This window comes from Oncorhynchus masou, chromosome 13 (assembly GCF_036934945.1).
Source record: "Oncorhynchus masou masou isolate Uvic2021 chromosome 13, UVic_Omas_1.1, whole genome shotgun sequence".
Taxonomy (NCBI): Eukaryota; Metazoa; Chordata; class Actinopteri; order Salmoniformes; family Salmonidae; genus Oncorhynchus; species Oncorhynchus masou.
In genome coordinates, this window is record NC_088224.1 from 23590189 (window position 1) to 23617717 (window position 27529).

General features: G+C 44.1%; 1 protein-coding gene across 6 annotated transcripts in view; it reads left to right on the forward strand.

Moving 5' to 3' along the window:
- Nucleotides 1-23886, forward strand: part of snx13 (sorting nexin 13) — a 29338-nt gene extending 5452 nt beyond the window's left edge. For 2 of the 6 annotated variants that reach the window (XM_064983226.1, XM_064983224.1), the window contains exons 2-27: nt 8065-8177; nt 8363-8465; nt 8559-8648; nt 9232-9353; nt 9436-9557; nt 9695-9799; nt 9950-10038; nt 10322-10405; nt 10562-10700; nt 12405-12493; nt 12615-12714; nt 14155-14342; nt 14468-14575; nt 14719-14851; nt 15151-15188; nt 15465-15534; nt 15739-15852; nt 16403-16551; nt 17040-17147; nt 18721-18831; nt 19260-19421; nt 20728-20799; nt 20924-21069; nt 21152-21220; nt 21311-21423; nt 21508-23886. In XM_064983226.1, coding sequence (XP_064839298.1) covers nt 8065-8177; nt 8363-8465; nt 8559-8648; nt 9232-9353; nt 9436-9557; nt 9695-9799; nt 9950-10038; nt 10322-10405; nt 10562-10700; nt 12405-12493; nt 12615-12714; nt 14155-14342; nt 14468-14575; nt 14719-14851; nt 15151-15188; nt 15465-15534; nt 15739-15852; nt 16403-16551; nt 17040-17147; nt 18721-18831; nt 19260-19421; nt 20728-20799; nt 20924-21069; nt 21152-21220; nt 21311-21423; nt 21508-21743 — 2973 coding nt within the window. In that variant the 3' untranslated portion in view covers nt 21744-23886. Of the gene's footprint in view, nt 1-8064; nt 8178-8362; nt 8466-8558; nt 8649-9231; nt 9354-9435; nt 9558-9694; nt 9800-9949; nt 10039-10321; nt 10406-10561; nt 10701-12404; nt 12494-12614; nt 12715-14154; nt 14343-14467; nt 14576-14718; nt 14852-15150; nt 15189-15464; nt 15535-15738; nt 15853-16339; nt 16552-17039; nt 17148-18720; nt 18832-19259; nt 19422-20727; nt 20800-20923; nt 21070-21151; nt 21221-21310; nt 21424-21507 lie in introns of all 6 variants that reach the window. The other 4 variants (XM_064983225.1, XM_064983227.1, XM_064983228.1 and 1 more) reach the window with 4 other exon arrangements.
- Nucleotides 23887-27529: the final 3643 nt, after the last annotated feature.

Genomic DNA, 27529 nt, shown 5'->3' on the forward strand with positions numbered 1-27529 from the left:
TGATAACCCTAGCCCAGGCCCGCTCATATGGGCCCTCTGACACCATTACGGGTGTGTGTGTGTGTCGAGTCAAGGACGTCTGCTAGCAGCCAGGCACCTCGTGAATGAGGAGAGGCATCCTTATCCCTGCTGTTGTTAGTAGTATAAAGACCCTGATTGACTGAATACCAGGCGGGTCTAACAATCAAGAGTGTTTGCGGTATGTTCATTCCTCTGTTAGGGTGTCTGAGTAACATTCTGTAGGTTGTGTCTCTGATGATACCTGGCTAGTATGCTGCTTCTCACCAGAGCTAGTCTAGGGAAGAATTTGTGATTTAGCCTGAAATATAGGCCTAGCTGTGACAGCCCATCCTCTTAGCTACTGTAGTATACGTATGGTACAGTGCAAGCTAATTTTTCTAAATTCCCCTGTTTGTAATAATGTAATGTAATAGGCTGTGTAACACAGAGGTCAATAACCTGCAGTAGTCAGTCAGTGCCATGTGTTATTATTTGGCCATGATGACTTTGTTGTTTACTCTCAGGTGAATGTGTTAGCAGCAAGGGACTGACAAGCCTTTTCATTATGTGAGCGAGGGGAAACGCTATGTGTGTGTATTGTGCACTTGTTCAATGCGCGACTTTGCACACACACGCGCGTGTTTGTGATATAAAGTTGTGTAAGGGATAGCCCGGCTCTATCCAGCGTGGTTGATTGGAGCAGATGGTGTATGTTAAATCTGTGTAAGCTGGAATGATTCAGAGTATGCTGCTGCTAGCTCCTGCCTAGTGTGACGCTTATAGCTGTAATACTGCTGTACTACTCAACACCATCACCCTGACCCCTGGAAAGGTCAAGACATATCCCGTGTGTGTGTCGTTATAGCTGTAATACTGCTGCAGTACTCAACACCACCATCAGCTTTTACACAGAAGCGTGAGTGTCCTGACCTCTGGAAATGTGCTCTCCCCTCAATCTTAGCTAGCTAATTAGTTATACTGTTTCTAAATTAAATCTGGTGACATAACAATGATGACAAAAGTGTTTCCTATTAATTATTTGCCTCCTTTTGAAATGTCATTGTGTTTCTAAGCCACAGTAATGCACTTTTCCCTAAATCTTCATCGGCACTAGTGATGCACATGCACATTTTTGGCAAATACCGATATCCAATATTTTCCTTTAAAAAAAAACTATACCGATATTTAAAATGTTACTGTCCTTTTAAGCATTCTAGTACAGTTAAATAGTTGAAACACACACACTGACCAAAAAGTTATTTTGTTGCCATTTATGTATGTCCCCATTACCCAATCCATTGTAAAGGGTTTAAACACTGTTTCCTATGCTTGTTCAATGAACCATAAACAATTAATGAACATGCACCTGTGGAACGGTTGTTAAGACACTAGCTTACAGACAGTAGGCAATTAAGATCACAGTTATGAAAACTTAGGACACTAAAGAGGCCTTTCTACTGACTCTGAAAAACACCAAAAGAAAGATGCCCAGGGTCCCAGCTCATCTGCGTGAACGTGCCTTAGGCATGCTGTTAGGAGGCATGAGGACTGCAGATGTGGCCAAGGCAATAAATTGTAATGTCCGTACTGTGAAACACCTAAGACCATACTACAGGGAGACAGAACAGACAGTTGATCGTCCTCGCAGTGGCAGACCACATGTAACAACACCTGCACAGGATCGGTACATCCGATCAACACACCTGCGGGACAGGTACAGGGCGGCAACAACCACTGCCCGAGTTACACCAGGAACGCACAATCCCTCCATCAGTGCTCAAACTGTCCACAATAGGCTGAGAGAGGCTGGACTGAGGGCTTGTAGGACTGTTGTAAGACAGGTCCTCGCCGGCAACAACGTCGCCTATGGGCACAAACCCACCGTTGCTGGACCAGACAGGACTGGCAAAAAGTGCTCTTCACTGACACTTCGCGGATTGGTCTCACCAGGGGTGATGGTCGGATTCGTGTTTATCGTTGAAAGAATGAGCGTTACACTGAGGTCTATACTCTGGAGTGGGATCGATTTGGAGGTGGAGGGTCCGTCATGGTCTGGGGCGGTGTGTCACAGCATCATCGGACTGAGCTTGTTGTCATTGCAGGCCATCTCAACGCTGTGCATTACAGGGAAGACATCCTCCTTCCTCATGTGGTACCCTTCCTGCAGGCTCATCCTGACATGACCCTACAGCATGACAATGCCACCAGCCATACTGCTCGTTCTGTGCATGATTTCCTGCAAGACAGGAATGTCAGTGTTCTGCCATGGCCAGCGACAAGCCCGGATCTCAATCCCATTGAGCACGTCTGGGACCTGTTGGACCGGAGGGTGAGGGCTAGGGGAATTCCCCCCCCCAGAAATGTCTGGGAACTTGCAGGTGCCTTGGTGGAAGAGTTGGGTAACATCTCACAGCATGAACTGGCAAATATGGTGCAGTCCATGATGAGGAGATGCACTGCAGTACTTAATGCAGCTGGTGGCCACCCCAGATACTAACGGTTACTTTTGACCCCCCCCCCCCTTTGTTCAGGGACACATTATTCCATTTCTGTTAGTCACATGTCTGTAGAACTTTATCAGTTTATGTCTGTTGTTGAATCTTATGTTCATACAAATATTTACACATGCTAAGTTTGCTGAAAATAAACGCAGTTGACAGTGAGAGGACGTTTCTTTTTTTGCTGAGTTTATTTATAAACCTTCCTCCTGTATTGATGGTTCTCTTCCCTCAGCCACTTTATCTATCTAATGTAGATGACCTGAGCTGATAGACAGACCGCTCACAGTGTCATCCTGATCACTATCAGGCTCTACAGTGAGAGGGATCAGCAGCAGGGTGGCTCTACAGTGAGAGGGATCAGCAGCAGGGTGGCTCTACAGTGAGAGGGATCAGCAGCAGGGTGGCTCTACAGTGAGAGGGATCTGCAGCAGGGTGGCTCTACAGTGAGAGGGATCAGCAGCAGGGTGGCTCTACAGTGAGAGGGATCAGCAGCAGGGTGGCTCTACAGTGAGAGGGATCAGCAGCAGGGTGGCTCTACAGTGGTAGGGATCAGCAGCAGGGTGGCTCTACAGTGAGAGGGATCAGCAGCAGGGTGGCTCTACAGTGAGAGGGATCAGCAGCAGGGTGGCTCTACAGTGAGAGGGATCAGCAGCAGGGTGGCTCTACAGTGGGAGGGATCAGCAGCAGGGTGGATCAGCAGCAGGGTGGCTCTGACTCAGATCATGGACAGATCACTTTCTATTTGTTTATTCCCCTGGGGTCCTCCTTTCTTTCACACAATACTTTATAGCAGAGCTCTCTGAACCTGTTCCTGGAGACCTACCGTCCCAGGGCTCAACGCTGAACTTTTTTACAAGGAGCATGTGTGCCCCAAAGTTAAAAATAAATAAATGTAGGACCACAGTGAAAAGTATTTTTAGATACTAAAGCTAGAATCCTTAATTTTTCTAGGCACTCTGATGCTCCTAAATAAAATTGTCAGGTTGCTGGGCCTCCCGAGTGGCGCAGAGGTCTAAGGCACTGCAGTGCTTGAGCCGTCACTACAGACTAAGGTTCGATCAAGGGCCGTGTCGCAGCTGTCCGCGACCAGGAGACCCATGAGGCGACACAATTGACCCGGCGTCGTACAGTTTAGGGGAAGGTTTGGTCAGCCGGGATGTCCTTTTCCCATCGCGCTCTAGCGACTCCTGTGGTGGGCCGGGCACATGCACACTGCACGGTCGCCAGGTGTACAGTGTTTCCTCTGACACATTGGTGTGGCTGTCTTCCGGGTTAGGTGGGCGTTGTTAAGAAGCAGTGAGGCTTGGCAGGGTTGTGTTTCTGAGGACTCATTGCTCTCAACCTTCGCCTCTCCAGAGTCCGTACAGGAGTGGCAGCGATGGGACAGGACTCTACCAATTGGATATCACAAAATTGGGGGGAAAAAGGTGGTCAAAGAGAGAAATTCCAGGTCGCACAACAAATATTTTATATATATGCGAGTGAAATGGTCACAAATCAAATCACACTATAGAGCCCTGGGTCCTGTAGGTTTTCATTCCAACCCTAATCTAGCACACCTGATTCTAATAATTAGCTGGTTGATTAGCTGATCAGGTTAGTTACAACTGGAGTGAACCTACAAGAGGGTAGCGCTCCAGGAACAGGATTGGAGAGCCTGGCCTGTGTGAACAGTACACTTCCCTTCAGTAGCCTGTCTGTGATAACTATGGGGAAATCTCAATTGCATACTCCTAGCATCCTCTCTCCTTCAAACCCATTTGATGAGAAGGCCAGAGGCTCTGACCCCCCCAAACCCATTGGAGGGGAAGGTCAGAGGGGCGGTGCGCCTGGCCTTCTCCTCCAATGGGTTTTGAGGAGTGAGGATGCTAGGAGTATGCAATTGAGATTCTCCCCATGGCCTAATTCTCCCTTCCTTCCTGCATCTGGAGTGCCTGCTTCCTCTAGTGACACACACACACAGTACCATTCTCACCTCACTTATTGCGATTTTCCTTCCTGCACCTGGAGTGCCACATTCCACCTGAGTGCCCCCTCTGTGACTGTCACACTCCTGTGGGTGGACACACACCTGCCTCACCCATCACTTCACCTAACACTCCTGGAAACTTTAGCTCTCACAGCAAATATCTGAAGAATGTAAACAAAGCAAATGAACTGTGATCTAGACCCTGGTAGACAATCCTCATGCAAAATAGATTCCGGACCAGCTTTAGCTGTTAGCCTGGCTGTCTTTCAAGTAGCCTGAAGAATCCCTCAGATGTAGGCTAATGACCTGAGGTAATGAATAAACCCGTTGTATCTTGTTCGCCTGTGGGATGTGTGCCAGTGTTGGCTCGAGACTGGGTTACGTACAGAGTCTGCTAGCATAAGCTTGCTAGTGTTAGCCTGCATTTAGGCTGTGTGAGACTAAAGGATGCAGTGAGAAAGCTAGCATAGCATTAGCAGTTAGCTTGTAAGCATGAAACTGGGTCACTGGTAGCTAAGCGACTTAACTCCAACATATGTCTTCTACAGCGGTCCAATGCAGCCGTTTTTAAAAATCTCAATATCAAATAATTTCTGGGTAACAATTAAGTACTTTACAGGGATTGTTTTAAATTAAAATGGTCAAAAAGTAACAACATAGCTTCTTAGCAAAGAGCAATTTCTCAAGCAAGAATTTTGCTAGGTCTGTCTGGGAGTGGTCTGATTGGGGAGGGGGAAACTGAACTAGTAGTTATTGGCAGAGAGATTTGGAACTCTTTCTTATTGGTCTATTAACTAGTCACCAGGCAGGCCAAAACTCCATCCCACCAAAACAGGCTCAAATTTCAGGCAGACTTTTCAAACAGCTCTTACACTAAAAGGGCATTATCATAATTGTCACAATTTATTTTATTTTTTTAAATATATTTTTTACCTTAATTTTACTAGGCAAGTCAGTTAAGAACAGGTTCTTATTTTCAATGATGGCCTAGGAACAACAATTTCACAGTATTCTTCCAACCTGTGTGGAAATATACATATAAAGAAAACACTGGCAAATCATGTTTTTTGACTGCATTGGTCCTTTAACCTCTAGCGTCGAGCAATCCCGTATCCGGGAGCGTAATATAGCATCAAGCTCATTAGCATAACGCAACGTTAACTATTCATGTAAATCGCAAATGAAATGAAAAATATATTCACTCACAAGCTTAGCCTTTTGTTAACAACACTGTCATCTCAGATTTTCAGAATATGCTTTTCAACCATAGCTACACAAGCATTTGTGTAAGAGTATTGATAGCTAGCATAGCATTAAGCCTAGCATTCAGCAGGCAACATTTTCACAAAAACAGGAAAAGCATTCAAAGAAAATAATTTACCTTTGAAGAACTTCGGATGTTTTCAATGAGGAGACTCTCAGTTAGATCGCAAATGTTCAGTTTTTCCAAAAAGATTATTTGTGGAGAGAAATCGCTCCGTTTTGTTCATCACGTTTGGCTAAGAAAACCCCCCGAAAATTCAGTCATTACAACGCCAAACTTTTTTCAAAATTAACTCCATAATATCGACAGAAACATGGCAAACGTTGTTTAGAATCAATCCTCAAGGCGTTTTTCACATATCTATTCGATGATAAATCATTCGTGGCAGTTGACTTTCTCCTCTGAAGCAAATGGTAAAATGCACACAGCTGGAGATTACGCAATAATTTCGACAGAGGACACCAAGCGGGCACCTGGTAAATGTAGTCTCTTATGATCAATCTTCCAATGATATACCTACAAATACGTCACAATGCTGCAGACACCTTGGGGAAACGCCAGAAAGTGTAGGCTCATTCCTGGCGCATTCACAGCCATATAAGGAGACATTGGAAAACAGCGCCCTCAAAATCTGGGCCATTTCCTGTTTGAAATGTCAGCTTGGTTTCGCCTGTAGCATCAGTTCTGTGGCACTCACAGATAATATATTTGCAGTTTTGGAAACGTCAGAGTGTTTTCTTTCCAAAGCTGTCAATTATATGCATAGTCGAGCATCTTTTCGTGACAAAATATCTTGTTTAAAACGGGAAACTTTTTTTATCCAAAAATTAAAAGAGTGCCCCCTATATCGAAGAAGTTAAGTTGTGATGCGCCCAGAAGAGTGTGCTCCAGTACTGGTAAAAATGTCCATTATTTTTATGCTTACCTTGTATATGTTTGTCTGTAACTGCAAGCTTTTCTTTGGGTGCTGAAATCTGTAGTAGTCTGTCAAATTGCGCCCCGCAATCCACTTTGTACCAATGAAGTAGGAAGTTAGCGAATTCAAACATGCAGTAACTCAATACTTATAAAATATATACAATTATTTAATGCTTACTGTGCACCTGTGCTTGTCCTGATTGCTATAGAGTTGTCAGTTTTGAATCCATAGTTTTTGATAAATAGCCTTCTCTGTTTCCCCTGCCAAATCAAAAACATCTGATTTTTGATGGGTTGCTTAAAATGTTACTTTTGTCAAAAACTACGGATTTCAGCACCCGAAGTAAAGCTTGCAGTTACACAGGACAAACCTAGAGAAGGAAAACATTAAATAATGGACAGCTTTACAATTATTGACTGATAGTGACTCGATGTAGTTGGCGGTACATTCTTCTGGGTGAATCACAACTTCTCTCCGTAGAAGACATTATACACCAAGTGTACAAAACATTAGCAACACCTGCTCTTTTCATGACATAGACTGCCCAGGTGAATCCAGGTGAAAGCTATGATCCCTTATTGATGTCACATGTTAAATCCACTTCAATCAGTGTCGATGAAGGGGAGGAGACAGGTTAAATAAGGATTTTTAAGCCTTGACACAATTGAGACACGGATTGTGTGTGTGCCTGTGGGTGTGTGCCTGTGTGTGTGTGTGTGTGCCTGTGTGTGTGTGCCTGTGTGTGCGCGTGTGCTCGCGCAATTTCAGTGGGTGAATAGGCAAGACAAGATATTTAAGTGCCTCTGAACAGGGTGTGGTAGTAGGTGCCAGGCGCACCGGTTTGATTGTATCAAGAACTGCAACACTGCAGGGTTTTTCACATTAAACAGTTTCCTGGGCCAGCTACCCTGTGGAAGGCTTTCGATGCCTTGTAGAGTCTATGCCCTGACAAATTAGAAGTGCTAGCATTAGGAGTTAGCTTCCTAGCTGTAGGCTGTGTGAGATCGGGTTAGGATGCAGTGAGAGAGCTAGCGATGTTAGCAGTGAGGTCAGCAGTTAGTTTATCTTTTTCCTGCTCTGACAATAACAGGTAACCTGAGGATTAGAAACTCTCTCCCTCGCACTTTCTCTCGATCTGACGTTCTGTAGTGTTTTATATTTTATTTAACTAGGCAAGTCAGTTAAGAACAAATTGTTATTTACAATGACGGCCAAACCTGGACGACGCTGGGCTAATTGTGCGCCGCCCTATGGGACTCCCAATCACGGCCGGATGTTATATAGCCTGGATTTGAACCAGGGACTGTAGTGACGCCTCTTGCACTGAGATGAAGTGCATTAGGCTGCCACGGTTAATATGTGAAATTAGGTGGGTGATTGCTATACGTTAACCCCCTCCCTCCCCCTCCAGGCCAGTCTGTCTGTGTGGGGATGGGGGGGTCTAGGAGTGGTGCTGTTCCTCATCACTTTTGGACCCTTCGCTATCTTCTACCTGGCCTTCTATATCTGCTGCGTTGTAGGCGGGTAAGTGTGTAAAACCTGTTTGAAGTTAAATCCTTTATAGATGTGTTTATGTGAAATGATCTGTCTTGGTTGTATCCCAGCTTTCAATAGGTTTTTACTGAGATTACTAATGAATCTGGTTTACCTGTCTTCTTCCTCTTTTCCTCCCCCTTCCACTCTTCTCCCTCTCTCCTCTCCTCCTCCAGTGGTTTTGCGGTCACTCTGTTGTTTGGGAAGACCAACTCAGAGAGACATCTTGAGAAGTGTGAACACTCCTACCTGCCAGCCACGCAAACGGGTATACTGAAGGTAGGATGCACACACTCACCAACACACACTCACACAAATTACTCTCTCTCCCCTCCCCCTCCATCTCTTTCTTTATCTCTCTCTCCCCCCCAGACGTTGGATGAGATGAGGTTGGAGCAGAAGCCTATAAAGATAGACAGGAGACTGACTGGCTCCAACTACATAGACGAGCCTCTGCAACAGGTAAGTAACAGATGGATGAAGAATGGGCAAGTGAAAACAAACGGAGAGGGAGCACAGTGCTGACACACAGCCTGATGACACAGATACTTTCTGCTTACTGGGCTCTGTCTATACAACTGTGATTGAAGCCAAGTCACCAGTTTTAGTCTGCAACTATCTCAATGCAGACATTTATGTCTCTGTAGCGAAGGGATGTGTTTGAATTTCTGCCTGTCTTAGTGGATGTTTATGTACGTGTCTCAGTGTTGAACATAACATAGATATTCCCTCTGTTAGTCCTAGAGAATGATAGCTGTGACTGAAATGTGTCCACTGAAGGGCTAGTTAGTTGCTATAGCAGCCAGATAAAGTGAGGACATGTCTTTAAGTAGCCTAATTAGATCATGACCTGCCTGGATCAGCAGCCCCACTGTCTCTCTGTGTGTGTGTGTGTGTGTGTGTGTGTGTGTGTGTGTGTGTGGGTCCTGCGTGGTTTATCTCCCTCTTGTGTTCTGTATGGCCACTGTGGGTTTAATGAAAATGGACTTCTCACCTACAATAATGACTGGCCAGTTTCTCTCACTCACACTCTCTCCCTCTCCAGGTCATCCAGTTTGCATTGAGAGATTATATTCAGTATTGGTATTACACTCTGAGTGAGGATGAGTCTTTCCTGCTGGAAATCAGACAGACTGTCCAGAACGCTTTGGTCCAGTTCTCTACACGGTAACATTCTATTACTGCTATATTACTGGTGATTTACTGCTCTTCCTTACTTCTCTATAACTACTGTGTTATTATTATACAGGTCTAAAGAGGTGGACTGGCAGCCTTATTTCACCACCAGACTGGTGGATGACTTCGCTACTCACCTCCGAGTCTTCAGAAAGGCCCAGGACAGACTGGAGCGCAGGGATGACAATAAACAGAGTAGGAATACACATCCACCGACAGACAGGCGCTCTCTCTCTGACATGATGATGATGATTGTGCTGTTGTTGATGGTGTTAATTGTGGTAATGACAATTGTGTTGATGAAGGTGATGCTTGTGGTGATGTGTTTCTAGGGGACTTGTCGGAGGAGATGGTGGAGTCATTTTTTGAGGCGGAGGTAGAGATGGAGAGGAGCGTCTGCAGAGATGTGGTCTGCACCTCCCTGAAGGATGAAGAAGGTAGACACACACACACTTTCCATTAGAGTGAGGAAGGGAGGGGGGGTGCAACTCAATATTAGGAAGGTGTTCCTAATGTTTGGTATACTCGGTGTACATCATAATGTTGACATTCAGGTACTGACGTCTCTGTGTGTGTCTCTGTGTCAGGGTTCCTGAGGGACTTGTGTGAGGTGCTGCTCTACCTTTTACTACCTCCTGGAGACTTCCACAACAAGAACATGAGATACTTCCTCAGGGTGAGACACACACACACACACACACAAAAGCAGACATGCACAAGACAAGCACACACTCACACTGTGACACAAACACCAACATGAAATTGAGTGTGATGTGTGGTCCTGAGTGGCTCAGTCAGTAGAGCATGGCGCTTGCAACACCAAGGGTTGTGCGTTCGATACCCGCTGGGGCCACCAATACATCATTATCTACGCATGAATGTAAGAGGATAAAAGCCGTCTACTAAATGGCATGAAGTAATATTTTATGTGATGTAATTTGATTGTGTCCATGTCCCAGGAGATTCTGGCGCGAGGCGTTCTCCTTCCTCTGGTCAACCAGCTGAGTGATCCTGATTACATCAACCAGTTTGTTATCTGGATGGTCAGTATCAGTAATCACGTTGATAATCAATATCGTTATTGGAATCTTTTATCAATATTACCACTTGATCAACCAGTTGTAGAAGGTTAGTAGAGATCAATAACTTTTATCAATACAACTGATATAAATGTTATATAAACGCGTGTATGTGTGTAGATCCGGGACTCTAGCTGTAACTACGAGGCGTTTATGAACATCTTGAAGCTGACAGACAAAGTGTCTGAGCTGGAGGCTGTTAAAGACAAGGCCCTGGAGGAACTACAGTACCTACGATCACTGGACACCGCAGGAGATGGTACACACACACACACACACACAGACATGCATGACGCCACACTTTTACCATAAAGTAAACTCAGCAAAAAAAGAAATGTCCCCTTTTCAGGACCTTGTCTTTCAAAGATAATTCATAAAAATCAAAATAACTTCACAGATCTTCATTGTAAAGGGTTTAAACACTGTTTCCCATGTTTGTTCAATGAACCATAAACAATTAATGAACATGCACCTATGGAACGGTTGTTAAGACACTAGCAGCTTACAGACGGTAGGCAATTAAGGACAGTTATGAAAACTTAGAACACTGAAGAGGCCTTTGTACTGACTCTGTAGAACACCAAAAGAAAGATGCCCTGGGTCCCTGCTCATCTGTGTGAACGTGCCTTATGCATGCTGCAAGGAGGCATGAGGACTGTAGATGTGGCCAGGGTCCCTGCTCATCTGTGTGAACGTGCCTTAGGCATGCTGCAAGGAGGCATGAGGACTGTAGATGTGGCCAGGGCAATAAATTGCAATGTCCGTACTGTGAGATGCCTAAGACGGCGCTAAACGGAGACAGGATGGACAGCTGATCGTCCTCGCAGTGGCAGACCACGTGTAACAACACCTGCACAGGATCGGTAAATTTGAGCATCACACCTGCGGGACAAGTACAGGATGGTAACAACAACTGCCCGAGTTCCACCAGGAACGCACAATCCCTCCATCAGTGCTCAGACTGTACGCAATAGGCTGAGAGAGGCTGGACTGAGGGCTTGTAGGCCTGTTGTAAGGCAGGTCCTCACCAGACATCATTGGCAACAACGTTGCCTTTGGGCACAAACCCACCGTCGCTGGACCAGACAGGACTGGCAAAAAGTGCTCTTTACTGACGAGTCGTGGTTTTTTTATCACCAGGGTGATGGTCGGATTCGCGTTTATCGTTGAAGGAATGAGCGTTACACCGAGGCCTGTACTCTAGAGTGGGATCAATTTGGAGGTGGAGGGTCCGTCATGGTCTGAGGCGGTGTGTCACAGCATCATCGGACTGAGCTTGTCGTCATTGCAGGCAATCTCAACGCTGTGCGTTACAGGGAAGACATCCTCCTCCCTCATGTGGTACCCTTCCTGCAGGCTCATCCTGACATGACCCTCCAGCATGACAATGCCACCAGCCATACTGCTCGTTCTGTGCGTGATTTCCTGCAAGACAGGAATGTCAGTCTTCTGCCGTGGCCAGCGACGAGCCCGGCTCTCAATCCCATTGTCCACGTCTGGGACCTGTTGGATCGGAGGGTGAGGGCTAGGGCCATTCCTCCTAGAAATGTCTGGGAACTTGCAGGCCTTGGTGGAAGAGTGGGGTAACATCTCACAGCAAGCACGGGCAAATCTGTTGCAGTCCGTGAGGAGATGCACTGCAGTACTTAATGCAGCTGGTGGCCACACCAGATACTGACTGTTACTTTTGATTTTGACCCCTCCTTTGTTCAAGGACACATTATTCAATTTCTGTTAGTCTGTGGAGCTTCTTCAGTTTATGTCTCAGTTGTTGAATCTTGTTATGTTCATACAAATATCTACACATGTTAAGTTTACTGAAATAAACGCAGTTGACAGTAAGAGGATGTTTTTTTGTTGCTGAGTTTATACATACAATCCCCCCAAAATATATTTATTAATCTCTCATTCTCCTCTCATCTCCCTCCATTCCATTCCTTCCCTCTTTCTCTCCCTCTCTCAGATATCAATGTTATAAAGAATCAGATCAACAGTCTGTTGTTTGTGAAGAAGGTCTGTGAGACCAGGATACAGAGGCTACAGTCAGGGAAGGTCAGACATGGGGTATTATGGAGAGTTTGATGAACAGTGAAAATGAGTTTGACACACTTACTAAACCTCTTTCTCACGCTTTCCATCTCTCCTTATCTCCACCTCTCTATCACTGCTGTAGGAAGTGGATACTCTGAAACTAGCAGCTAATTTGGGCAAGCTGTGCATCATCCCACTGGAACACGTCCTTGTTCACAACATCGCCTTGCAATTCTTTATGGGTTTGTACTGTACCACACACACAACATGCAAGCCAAGTTGTTTTTATATTTTATTTAACCTTTATTTTTTTTACCTTTATTTAACAAAGTAGACCTGTTGAGAACAAGTTCTCATTTATAACTGCGACCTGGCCAAGATGAAGCAAAGCAGTAGAACACATAGAATAAACAAACATACAGTCAATAACACAATAGAAAATCTGTATACAGTGTGTGTAAATGAAGGAGGAAAGGCAATAAATAGGCCATAGTGGCGAAGTAATTACAATTTAGCAATTAACACTGTAGTGACAGATGTGCAGATGAGGATGTGCAAGTAGAAATACTGGTGTGCAAAAGAGCAGAATTTATCATTATTATATTTTTTTTAAGTATGGGGATGAGGTAGGTAGGTGGTTGGATGGGCTATTTACAGATCGGTAAGCTGCTCTGACAGCCGACGCTTGAAGTTAGTGAGGAAGATATAAGACTCCAGCTTCAGTGATTTTTGCAATTCGTTCCAGTCATTGGCAGCAGAGAACTGGAAGGAAAGGCGGCCAAATGGGTGTTGGATTTGGGGATGACCAGTGAAATATACCTGCTGGAGTGCCTGCTACGCGTGGGTGTTGTTATGGTGACCAGTGAGTTGAGATAAGGCGGGGCTTCACCTAGCAAAGACTTATAGATGACCTGGATCCAGTTGGTTTGGCGACGAATATGTAGCGAGGACCAGCCAACGAGAGCATACAGGTCGCAATGGTGGGTAGTATATGTGGCTTTGGTGACAAAACAGATGGCACTGTGATAGACTGCATCCAATTTGCTGAGTAGAGTGTTGGAGGCTATTTTGTAAATGACATCGCCGAAGTCAAGGATCGGTAGGATAGTCAGTTTTACAAGGGTATGTTTGGCAGCATTAGTGAAGGAGGCTTTGTTGCGAAATATGATTCTAGATTTAATTTAGGATTGGAGATGCTTAATTAATATGATTCTTGAAGGAGAGTTTACAGTCTAACCAGACACCTAGGTATTTGTAGTTGTCCACATTTTCTAAGTCAGAACTGTCCAGAGTAATGATGCTAGGCGGGCGGGTGCGGGCAGCTATCGGTTGAAGAGCATGCACTTAGTTTTACTTGTGTTTTAAGAGCAGTTGGAGGCCTCGGAAGGAGTGTTGTGTGGCATTGAAGCTTGTTTGGAGGTTTGTTAACACAGTGTCCAACCAGGAAAGTCAATTAAGAACAAATTCTTATTTACAATAAGTGCCTGCAAGAGTCAAATGGTCTCCGGTGGGGATGTGGGTTGGGGAAAAAACACAGACACAGACAGAAGACACTGGAAAAAGCACATACAACAGCAAACAAACTATGTATGTGAAGGCATGTGTGTGCCTGACAGTGGAGGGCTACATAGGAACATCCTCACCCCTTACCTCTAACCCTTGACCTCTACCCTCTTCTGTAGACTACATGCAGGCGGCTGGGGCCCAGGCAGAGCTGTTCTTCTGGCTGACAGTGGAGGGCTACAGAGTAACAGCCCAGCAACAACTAGAGGTGATGGTGGGATGGCAGAAGGATGGAAAGAAGGGTTCCACTCAAGGACTGCTGAAGGCTGCAGCATTAGGGGTCTATGAACAGTACCTGTCTGATAAGGTAACACACGACATACACATACACTTTCGCAACACGTGCACAAACCCACACATTTTCTTAAACTTTTGTCCACCTTTTTCTCTCTTTCTCCCTTTCTCCCTCTTCCCCTCTCTCTCTCTCTCCAGGCGTCCCCCAGGGTGCAAGTAGATGAGGTGTCTGTAGTCAAACTAAAAGAGAAGCTACAGAAGGAAGGAGACCCCACGCCAGAGATATTTGACGAGATCCAGAGAAAAGTGTGTTTTTGTTAGTCTGATGAAAAGGTTATCAACTGTCTGAGACTGTAACAGCTAGCAAGTATATTTGAGACCTTTGCACTCAATGTTTTGTTGTGGATCCCAATAAACTATTCCCATGTGTTCTGGTGTGTGTGCTGCAGGTGTATGACATGATGCTTCGTGATGAGAGGTACTACCCGTCGTTCAGACAGAGTCCCCTCTACATTAGGATGTTAGCTGAACTGGACATGCTCAAAGAACCGTCTTATAGAGGATCAGATGACGGAGATGGAGGTTAGTACGGTCTGCGTTGTAAGCATAGCTTAACCCTAACCCAGGGGTGAGAGGAGGGCCGAGTGTCTGCAGGTTTTTGCTTCTCCCTTTTATCAATGAAGGCAATTGATTAGTTAGGAACTCCCCTCACCTGGTTGTCTAGGTCTTAATTGGACACCTATTGAAAATAAATAACAAAACTAACAGGACACACGGCCCTCCATGGAATGAGTTTGATACCTCTGGCTCAACCCATTCCCCATAACTTTGAAGAGAAACTGTTGTCCTATATCTTGAACTATTTCTCTCTTCCTCTACAGAATCGTTCAACGGTTCTCCAACAGGAAGCATTAATCTAGTAAGTCCTCGTCAGTCCCTGAGACACACCAGCGCTCAGTGCAGTCATTAAATACAGCCAGCCCTAGTCACGGTACTGTCTTTTAGAACAGGTGTTATTGGACCTCTAGTGGTGTTCGCTGCCCTGCTATAGAGTTGTTAAGATTTAACAACTGTTAGGAAATGGTTGACTTTTGCTGCTGTTGAAGTAGCAGTATTGCTGCTGGTGATTGGCTGTTAGTACAGGGATTAACAGTATATCTGGTTCTTATTGGTTGTTTCTCTCCACTGTTTACAGTCTCTGGATGACCTTTCGAATTCCTGCCATGACGACAATATACAGCTACACGCCTTCATCTCTGACACAGGTACTCACACACTTGAATTCAGACTTGTGATATCCAGTCAGATGAGTGTGTTGTCTGTGGTGGGATGTGAGCATGCATTTAGTTTTACTAGTGTTTTAAGAGTAGTTGGAGGACTTAAGCTAGTGTGCTACTGAAAGTTAACGAACTACCATTGTTCTCTCACTTGCATGTGTGTCTACTGACTACTAATGTGGTTTCATTCAGATATGTGTGGGTACAACAGTAGTGGCCTTAAAAACATTACCCTGTCAAAATGCCTTGATGCTGTAAGAAGCGTAGATGCAGTGTTGTCTCCTAACACTACAAGACAGCAGTCCAGTGAGTTCCATTATTTATGGCATGGAATATGTATCTTGGATGATACAATAGCAAGCATGTTTTGACATTTGATTAATGTTTTCGATTGATTTTGGTTGGGCAGGGTGGGCAAGAATTTACAGTGGTGCGACGAGTAACTTTTGTTTTTCGGGCCAGAACTGTGTGTGTGCCTTTTTGGACTCCCCCGACTAGCCCCCTCCTCCCCTCTCCATCACCCTTTGACCTGTAACCTCATCTCCTCACGTTAACCATCAACTTGTATCACTCATGTTACCATCTCATGTTGCTGCTACTTTTCTTTTTACACTTTCATTATTTCATCACCTTTACCATTTCTTCTCTTTTTCCTTCACTTATTCCTTTGCTACTTTTTGTCATCTGTCCTCATTCCCCTTCTCTGTCTGTGCGCTTCCTCTTTATCCTTTCTCCCTTCCCTCTCCTCCTTGCCCTCTCCTGCCTCCTCTTCCCCCTGGTCTCTGTGTATCAGTAGCTGATGCTTGTCTCCCCGGGGCTGGGTTGGGTATGGGGTTGGGGCTGCTGGGTGCTACAGGGGTGTGTAATGACCACGGCAAGACCTACGCCCTCTACGCCATCACCGTGTGCCGCCGTAACCACGACGGCAGCGAGGACTCCTGGAAAACCTACCGCCGCTACTCCGACTTCCACGACTTCCATATGAGGATCACGGAGCAGGTAAAGGTAAATATATGTGTTCCTATAACAAAGTCCTTCTGACTTCTAAGGTGTGTACATAGATATGGAAAGATGGCATACCTTCCATCCTTGCAATCGCATCGTCTGTGACAGCATCTCCATTTTAAAGTTGTATTAAAAGTTATACTTCTATGAGTCCGTTGGCATATTGTAAATAAACTGAAAAGGTGCATAACACCACCTAATGTGCTGGAGTGCGTATAGTCTGAACAGGTATAAAGCCAAGGTTGGTGATTTACTGCCTCCTGCACTTAAGGAATTTTGCTTACCTGGATGAAATGAAATGTGATCCTGTCTTGACCCATAGCAATTCCCACCCAATTGACTACTGTAAAATGGTGGAAGCCCCAATTGTGCTGCCCATGCTAAAAACAGACTTTGGTCCAAGTGCACCCTCCACCCATCTCTATGGATGTGTGTTGTACCTCCATTTTGGGAACCTGGCATGTATGTGTGTGTTTGATATATTCCAGTTTGAGAACTTGATGTCGATCCTGAAGCTGCCAGGGAAGAAGACGTTCAACAACATGGACAGAGACTTCCTGGAGAAGAGGAAAAAAGATCTCAACGCATACCTACAGGTGGGAGTGTGTAGTTATCTGTTACGTGGCTATGCCCATTCCTCTCTTCTCTCTGTGTGTGTAGTTGTTATATCTTTAGTATACCTGTTTTACGTGGCTATGCCCATTCCTCTCTTCTCTGTGTGTGTGTGTGTGTGTGTGTAGTTGTTATATCTTTAGTATATCTGTTTTACGTGGCTATGCCCATTCCTCTCTTCTCTCTGTGTGTGTGTGTAGTTGTTATATCTTTAGTATACCTGTTTTACGTGGCTATGCCCATTCCTCTCTTCTCTCTGTGTGTGTAGTTGTTATATCTTTAGTATACCTGTTTTACATGGCTATGCCCATTCCTCTCTTCTCTCTGTGTGTGTAGTTGTTATATCTTTAGTATACCTGTTTTACATGGCTATGCCCATTCCTCTCTTCTCTCTGTGTGTGTAGTTGTTATATTTCTCTCTGTGTGTGTGTAGTTGTTATATCTTTAGTATACCTGTTTTACGTGGCTATGCCCATTCATCTCTTCTCTCTCTCTGTGTGTGTAGTTGTTATATCTTTAGTATACCTGTTTTACATGGCTATGCCCATTCCTCTCTTCTCTCTCTGTGTGTGTAGTTGTTATATCTTTAGTATACCTGTTTTACATGGCTATGCCCATTCCTCTCTTCTCTTTCTGTGTGTGTAGTTGTTATATCTTTAGTATACCTGTTTTACGTGGCTATGCCCATTCTCTCTTCTCTCTGTGTGTGTGTAGTTGTTACATCTTTAGTATACCTGTTTTACGTGGCTATGCCCATTCCTCTATCTCTCTGTGTGTGTAGTTGTTATATCTTTAGTATACCTGTTTTACATGGCTATGCCCATTCCTCTCTTCTCTTTCTGTGTGTGTAGTTGTTATATCTTTAGTATACCTGTTTTACGTGGCTATGCCCATTCCTCTCTTCTCTTTCTGTCTGTGTGTAGTTATATCTTTAGTATACCTGTTTTACGTGGCTATGCCCATTCCTCTCTTCTCTTTCTGTCTGTGTGTAGTTATATCTTTAGTATACCTGTTTTACGTGGCTATGCCCATTCCTCTCTTCTCTTTCTGTCTGTGTGTAGTTATATCTTTAGTATACCTGTTTTACGTGGCTATGCCCATTCCTCTCTTCTCTTTCTGTCTGTGTGTAGTTATATCTTTAGTATACCTGTTTTACGTGGCTATGCCCATTCCTCTCTTCTCTTTCTGTCTGTGTGTAGTTATATCTTTAGTATACCTGTTTTACGTGGCTATGCCCATTCCTCTCTTCTCTGTGTGTGTGTGTGTGTGTGTGTAGTTGTTATATCTTTAGTATATCTGTTTTACGTGGCTATGCCCATTCCTCTCTTCTCTCTGTGTGTGTGTGTAGTTGTTATATCTTTAGTATACCTGTTTTACATGGCTATGCCCATTCCTCTCTTCTCTCTGTGTGTGTGTAGTTGTTATATCTTTAGTATACCTGTTTTATGTGGCTATGCCCATTCCTCTCTTCTCTCTGTGTGTGTATAGTTGTTACATCTTTAGTATACCTGTTTTACGTGGCTATGCCCATTCCTCTCTTCTCTCTCTGTGTGTTAGCTGCTGCTGAATCCAGAGATGATGAAGGCCTGTCCTACTCTGGTTCACTATGTCTATGATTTCCTGGAGAATAAGCAATACAGCAAGGGCAAGGGAGACTTCGCACGCAAGGTACACACACCACACACCACACACCACACACACACCAGATAGCCTAGCGGTTAAGAACTTTGGTCCAGAAACCGAAAGGTCGCTGGTTCGAGTCCCCGATCCGACTAGGTGAAAATTTCTGTCGACGTGTCCTTGAGCAAGGGACTGAACCCTAATTGCTCCTGTAAGCAGACACTCTTGCTCTGGGTAAGAATGTCTGCTAAATTATATATATTTTTTTACATGTAAAAACACACTCTCTACGGAATCGCTCACTACACTCACCTGTCGCGTGTTTGTCTGTGTGTGTCTCATTTACATTATTTAGCAGATGCTCTTATACAGTAGTGAGTGAATACATTTTCATACTGGTCCCCCATGGGAATCGAACCCACAACCCTGGCGTTGCAAGCGTCATTCTTTACCAACTGAGCCACATGTCTCAACAGATGGATACGTTTGTGAACCCGCTGCGTAGCTCGATGCGTAACGTGTCCAACGCAGTGAAGAGACTGCCAGATAGTCTGGCTGAAGGGATGAATACTGCTGCTGACAACATGGGACGCATGTCAGAGAAACTGGGCCAGGACATCAAACAGTCCATGTTCAAGGTAAGGACTCGACCGATTAGGGATGTGACAAATGGAAAACATTTCTTAACGTTTAAACTGAAAAAATCATATTGGTTTTCCGTTTAAAACGATAAGAAAAATGCACATAATTCCACGCAATGCCAGCAACAATTTAGGTCTCGCGGTATGTCCCTTTCAGATGGTTAAGCATTGCAGCTGTACTACGATTACTGTCCCTCAATTCCACCTTACAAAGTTTACATTTCCTTCTCATTTAACTTCTCACTGTATCGCCCTACAGGGCTTCGCTGCTGTCGCTCGTCTTTCTCTACCATTTTTCCAAAAAATGTTTTTGTTTTTTTTAACCTTTATTTAACTAGGCAAGTCAGTTAAGAACAAATTCTTATTTTCAATGACGGCCTAGGAACAGTGGGTTAACTGCCTGTTCAGGGGCAGAACGACAGATTTGTACCTTGTCAGCTCGGGGGTTTGAACTTGCAACCTTCCGGTTACTAGTCCAACGCTCTAACCACTAGGCTACACTACCGCCCCAAATGTTAACAACGATGAAGTAGTGGAGTGTCGACTCCAAAAGAATTGCCTCCTTGCACGTCGACTCCCAGTTCTGAGTGTCAAGTTCCAGAATTTTTGGGACAGAGGAGACTTAGATGCCGTACTTCCGAGAACACAAACACTTGCATCTTTCATAGCGAGCTCGTGAGGAACGGAGAGAGAGGGGAGGGGCACAGTCTAGGCAGGTTGGCCACCAGGCAGAAAGACCTAGTGGACAGTTTTGACTATCTACCTATCTGCCAATCAAAAACTGTATCTCGCAATTTCTTGTCTTGCAACGTCTCACAACGTCAGTAAAGCAGGGTCTATCATCAATGAATAGGCTTGGATACTGAGATGAGTGAGATGCAACACTTGGCTCTCGGTGTCTGTGAATGTGCACGGATTCACTTCACACTGTTCAATGTGGTTGCCACGGCAACAAAACAGCGGAGAATTTGAGCCTCGCGCTTCAACGATCTTAGTTGTTACGGAAATTGACCCACTATGCTGTTTAGTTTCTGCGTCTATGTAAGGGTTTTTCTTAACGTTAAGGATCCCAATGAAACATTTAAACGTTCACAGGCCTACTGCCTATACTACAACCTTATATAACCAACATAGGACGCATGTCTGAGAAACTGGGGCAACATCAAACAGTCCATGTTCAACAGTCTTGCTACACTCTCTAACCTTAAGTCCAACCAGACTGACCATGTATTAATTATACTCAGACTATACATCAACCAGACACTGACTATACTCTGACTATACTCTACTGTCTCATGTCCAGGTGCCTCCACTGCTCCCCAAGTCTGACGTTGACCCAGAGCACTGCCGAGTCTCAGCCCAGCTGGACGACAATGTGAGTACAACACCCCGACTAGCACACGGTCCCACCAGTTTATAGGCCCTCTCCTCTGGAACATGTTCAATTAGTGAAAGCAATATAGTGGTATAACGTTTACTTTGGGAGGTGTGTTTTCCAGGTGGATGATAACATCCCCCTGCGTGTGATGCTGCTGCTGATGGATGAGGTGTTTGACCTGAAGGAGAGGAACCAGTGGCTTCGCAGGAACATCAAGAACCTTCTGCAGCAACTCATCAGAGCCACATACGGAGACACTATCAACAGGTACTGTACACACACACACACACACTCACCAGTGCCACATACAGAGATCTGACTGTATTGTCTGCCCCTCTGGTCTCTGCAGGAAGATCGTTGATCATGTGGACTTCATGACAGCTCCAGAACAGGTGGCAGACTACGTCAAGAAGTTCAGGTGACACACAGACACACACACACACACACTATTAGATTGCTGTGTGTGATTGGTTATAAGGTAACTCTCTGTGGTCCCGTCCCTGTGCAGGGATTCATACTGGCCCAACGGAATCCTAGCAGAGTCTCCGCCCCGCCGGGACAAGAACATCCGCATGAGGACACGGGTCGCCGCCAAGACCAACCTATTGGGAATCATGCCAGGTAATGCACGCACGCACACACACACACAGACTGAACACATTTGTTCACTATTAATACATCATTTCTCACTCTATCCTCCTCTAGATGAGTTGAAGCACATCATAGGGGCGGATACGACTCGTAAAGGCATCCTTCGTGTGTTTGACATGTTCCAACACGGACCAATGAATCGTCGGCTGGTCTACGTGCTCCTAGAAGGATTCCTGGAGACCATGTTCCCTCAGTACAAGTTCCCAGAGCTGTTTGTCAAACTGCATTCCCGTTCGCCGCGCACAGCCAGATATACACAGAAACTCAAGAGCACCTCCCTGAAGAGGTGACAGGAGACTGGGATTGGGCAGGGTACTTGGTGACACACACTCGCTCACACGCCGTGAGAGAACAGAGGAAGGAGGGGAGTAGTGGGGAGGGTGTGTATGTGTGCTGGTGAGAAGAGGTGTGCGTGTCCTTCTTTCTATGTCAAGAGGTGCTTTTTGGGCCATCCGAGCACTTAACTCTTCCCTCCTCTCCCCTACATGCCTATCACACTCTCCTCTACTCACTCACACACACCCTCTTGTGCACAGTTTAGAGACCGCATTTGTGTTTTATTTTATTTTTGTACTTTTTACTTCCTACTAAACTATTTTATTGTAGATGTGTGGTCAGACTGACAGCTGCTCTGATATACACAGCAGCTGATCTCCGTTACTGATACCAGAGAGCAGAGCTATGTAAAGAGAAATTCATGGGTCGTTCCATGTAATGAGCCCCTTTTGGGTAGTGTTTCCCAAACTCGGTCCTGGGTTCACAATGAGTTTTTTTGCCCTAGCACTACACAGCTGATTTCAAGTAATCAAAGCTTGATGATGAGTTTATTAATCATCTTTGTAGTGCTAGGGCAAAAACCAAAACATGCAACCCTTAAGGTCCCGAGGACCACGTTTGGGAAACGCTGGGTTAGAGTAATTTGGTGGGAAAGAAATGTAGATTTAATGAAGAGCATATTTTCAACCTAATAAAAAGCGTAGTTTCCCATCTCAAGAGGTTAAAGAAAAGAATAACTGGGCGGCAGGTATCCTAGCAGTTAGGAGCATTGGGCAAGTAACCGAAAGGTCACTGGTTGGAATCCCCGAGCCGACTCGGTGAAAAATCTGTCGGTGCCTTTGAGGGAAATTAACCATCATTGTTCCTGTAAGTCGCTCTGGATAAGGGTGTCTGCTAAATGACTAAAATGAAGAAACAAAGATGCTAAATGGAAGTGCCAGATAAAGTAACAGGGTTGACCGTAACAGGGTTGACCGTAACAGGGTTGACCGTAACAGGGTTGACCGTAACAGGGTTGACCGTAACAGGGTTGACGATTTAACCTTCAATCAGCCATAAATCCCTTCTGACCGGGGGAATGCAAGGCTCTTGTGTGCAACAGGGAGGGGCAATTGAATGCTAGCTTCACAAAAAACAATTAATTGTTAAAACATTTTTAGCCTTTCTATCTATGGGTAACAGGGTTGACGTGTTATGCTCAACCCACCACAAAACAAAACAAAATGGCAAAAAAGCGTATAACCAGCTCATCTGCTTTTACATTATAATTTTACTGTTAAATGTTCAATTTTTCACTTGAATTTAAAAAAAAGAATAGGATAGTTCATTTAACAGGGTTTACCTGAATGAATCACATTAATTAAATACTCTTCACAAATTACATTGTCAAAGCAACAATATAACTTAGGCTTCACAGTGATGGTGAAAACATGGAGACATTTTTGGGTTAACATCTTCCTAGAAGTCACAGAGAGTGCACGGAGGGACATGGCAGAATTGTGGCACTTTAGCAAGTCTATTCATATTCAAAATCAAATGTATTGAATTGTCCATGTGGTCACTTCACTTAATATAACAGGCTTTTAAAGATGCACTATGCAGAAATTGATCTGCCATTTCCTGGTTGCGCAAATTCTAATAGTTTGCCTAATTTCAGTTTGTGACGAAATAGGCAAGTACAGGGAAGAGAATCATTGTACTATGTAAACCGCCGTGAAATAGCTTTTCGATAACCCAAAATATTGTATTTTCAGCTGTTTGACGCTGGTGTACAAAAAAAAACAAATGTAAAAGTTGCTAAATGAAACTTAAGACTGTGAAGCATAGAAATAACCTACATAGAACATATATACGGCTTCTAAGACTTGCTTTCAATGAGTGACAGATCTATAACTCATATTTCTGTGTGAATTTGGTTGGGGTCGCCCAAAAAGTAAGATATTGCACCTTTAAAAATCAATATTGCCGCACAATTTCTACTAAAAATATCAAAGGGATGCAAAAGGGACTCATTTCGTAGAACGACCCACATAGGTTGAATGGCATATGTTGTGTATGTACTGTACCTGTACATAGAAATAGAATGAATAGATTCTTTTTCTACGGGTGTATATATATATATATGTATGTATATATGTATGTATATGTATATATGTATGTATATATATATATATATATATGTATGTATATATATGTGTATATATGTATATATATATGTATATGTGTCTGACGTGTACTGTAAGCTTTTAAACAGCAGAAGACAGATGAGGAAATAGAGACAGAGAATGGGCCTGCAGTGTCAACCACATCTGGTTCTGCAAGGCGTTTTTTCACATTTTTGTTGTTTTGTGTTTTTTTTTTACACAATGTGACATCCATGCCTGCCATAATCCTTTCACACAGGGAGGCAGGGTTTGGCCTAAAGGCCATTTCCCATTTTTAATGCACCGGTCAGTAGCCATGACAACCAAAGCCCTAACTGTTTGTGTGTCTGTGTCTCGACAGGCATGATAGAGACAGCTCTAGTCTACTCACTGTGCTTCCTATTGTTAATCATGTGAAAGAAGAAGAAACCAGAATGCACAGCTCACCTGCTTTCTCTAAAGCTGAGACCTGGGTAAATTTGAAATGGCACCCCATTCTAGTGCACTGCTTTTGGACAAACAGATCCTAATAGTAGTCCACTCTTATATTAGGAATATGGTGCCATTTTGGACGGAGCCAGAATGAAATGAAACAGGCCAGACTGTGTGAATGTTGCCGTCTGTGGAGGTGACTGTCTGTCGGGTATCTACGCATACACAGGTATGCCTATTAGAATGTACTCTGTGGGTCCTGTCTGTCTGTGTTAGGTCTTTTAGAGGTTTTTGTGTGTTTCTGTGTGTTTGAGTGTGTAGCAGTAAGATGCAGCCCTCCCCAGTCAGACACTGTGCCAGTGTGAGCTTTAGTGAAGCAGCCTTAATACAGACCAAGAGAACATGCTATAGTAACGCTCTCTCTCTCTCACACACACACTCGCAGCACTACGTTACAAAGAGAAAACCAACTGATATCCCTACTTAATCACACTTTTATTGTCATTCATTTTGTGCAATATTTTTCTTTAATGCATGTGTATTTGAATAATTGTATATTGTATAAAATGTAAACTAAAATGTTTTGAAAAATTGTAGAAAAGGTGAAAGAATTCTCCCCCTTCCCCAAAGAAAAAAAGTATTCTAACCCCAACAACCTACATTCCGATGTTAAAAAAATAATAATGTATTTAGACTTGTTTTATAAGTCTTTTTGGGGGAGGGTTTCTCACTCCTGATGAATCTGTGGTTTCCGTGCTGATGTGTCAGTAACAGGAAAGAGGAGTGATCAGCCAGTCGAGCTAAAGCCTCTGGATAGAAAGCTAGCTCATTGGTCTAGCAAAATAGGAGAGGGGCTTATTATCCATTTGAGCCTGTTTGGAGCGCAAACAAAAATGACATCCTGTTATATGAACCGATGACAGGAGAGACTTTGTCATCTGACCAATCGAATTGCAGGAATACTGTGTTCCTGTGAACCAATAGAATCACTGCTGAAGAGCACTTACTACCCGAGTTCTTCCATTGGACAAACAGAGCTCCATTCCACTGCTGCCATTGGATGGAAGGGTCCCTTGTCTGCTGTGATTGGCTGGCAATGAGCAGTTCTTGACTGTGATTGACAGCGTGAGGACATTAACTCTAAGCTGTGACACCTTTTTAAGGGAGGTGGATATTTGTCCTTGGACTGGAGAGTTGACCAGGGGAACCCCATAGGACTTCACCTTAAAAGCCTCCACACTCTCCTCCTGTTCAAGATGGCTTGGCTGTTGATGTTTTTTAATCCCTTGGGGACAGGTTTTCATAGCGTTTACCTCACATCAACATGATCCTGTGTTGTATAAATCATGAAATGAATGGGAACAGAATCTAATGGGTGAACACAATGAGACAACACGGCCTCATGTAGATTTTGATGAAATGTTGCTGTGAAAAACTGGGATCTCCTAGTACATTATGAATCTATGATAATGAACCGTGTGCATATCTGTGTACAGTATGTGTCTATAGTGTGCCTAAATGTCTGTCAACTCTATTTTCATATTTTTCTTTAACAAAAGATAAAGATCAAACAGAATGTCATGGTCATTTTAGACTGAAAAGAACTCAAAACTCTAGAACCAGAGAAATCTAAAGATTTTAGAGCCAGGGGTGGGTTTTAGACTCTAGAACCAGGTGTTGCCAACACTCTTCCTGGAGAACTACTGGCTTTTGCCTAAACCCTGCTCTGTTCTTATACACCCAATTTAGCCAATCAAGGTCTCGATGAGGAGCAGCTGAACCAGGTGTGTTAGAGCAGGGCTGGAGAAAAATCCTGCACAGAAGGGTAGCTCTCCAAGAGCAGAGTTGGAGACCCCTACTCTGTGGTGTTTCTTGCATCATGCTTATCAAACTATTCCTTTGGAGACGCTGAACTCCGATCAGTATAACACTAATAATAAAATGATAACTAACTGACCACTGTGTGGTGTGTGTGGCACGTGTTGCTCTTCAGTGATCTCTCACTCTCCTTCAGAGTCTCTTGCATCCTCCCACTTTGTCTCCCTTTTCTCCCTCACTCTTTTCCTCTCTCTGCAACCACACACTCCAGCTAGAGTTAGCAGGAGCTGCTGTTAGCAGCTTAACACGGTTTAGGAGATGTAGATTTGTAAAAACATTCACACTCACCAGCTTAGCAGCAGTCTAGCCTAATAAGGCTGCAGGGCTTAGCGTAGCTGTAGGGCATCTCTCACTTACACACAACACGAATGATGCGTTCAAAACAACTGGGATCTAAGGGGAAAAAATTGTTTCCGACTAAGAAAAATAGTTTTGAACGGTCATCCAACTCGGAATTCTAAATCGAAAGCTCAGGCATCTTTCTGGAGCTCCGACCTGAAGATCACTGATGTCATGATTTGACCTTGATTTTTTTCCAGAGTTCCCAGTTGTCTTGAAAGCACCACAATACCCTCCCCGTGGCAGCTGATTTGTAGCCAGTGCTATGTCATGACTTCTGTCGCTGCAAGGTGGCGTCCTTGCATCTTCAGTGGACCATACTGTATTAATCTGTCTGGTCTATAGATTTTAATCCGATAGCTCCTGGGTATCTCATATCTGAGCCACATTCTTCACTGATATACATTTGATAAGGAATGTCCCCAGGTCGGGGAGACTCTTTAGGCAAAAGGTCAGAGGTAGCCTATTCAGTGACAGCACAAGCTATTAATAACAGTCATTATAGGGACAGACTGCATGTCAATCAACCACCCTGAGCAGGGCCAGTTCCAGGCATAAGTGACATGAGGTCACTTAGGGTCCCCAGCCACTAGGGAACTCAGTCGGGCCTCAAACCTACTATTGAGAGTAAGGATGGTAGAATACAATAAATGTGGTTGTGCATCAGCAGTTTTTCTCTGGTAATTACAGTCACTGGCAGTCACTCATTTAGCCATGTCAGCTAATACTTTTTAGATTGGTAGTTAGTCTAGCCAGCTATCTAAACTTGTAGTAATTTTGGCCAAATATCGACCTGGCCTTCATGGGGCCCACATTGATTTTGTTAGTCATTCTCACTCAGATACTATATTAACATTGCATAAGTCCTTACATTTGTAGAATTGCAGGAAATTAGCTGTAAAGCTACAACGTGTAACTTTTTGGGTGAACCTGACCAAATTCACATAAATAAATATGTTATAGATCTGTCACATTGAAAGCAAGTCTAAGAAGTGGTAGATATGTTC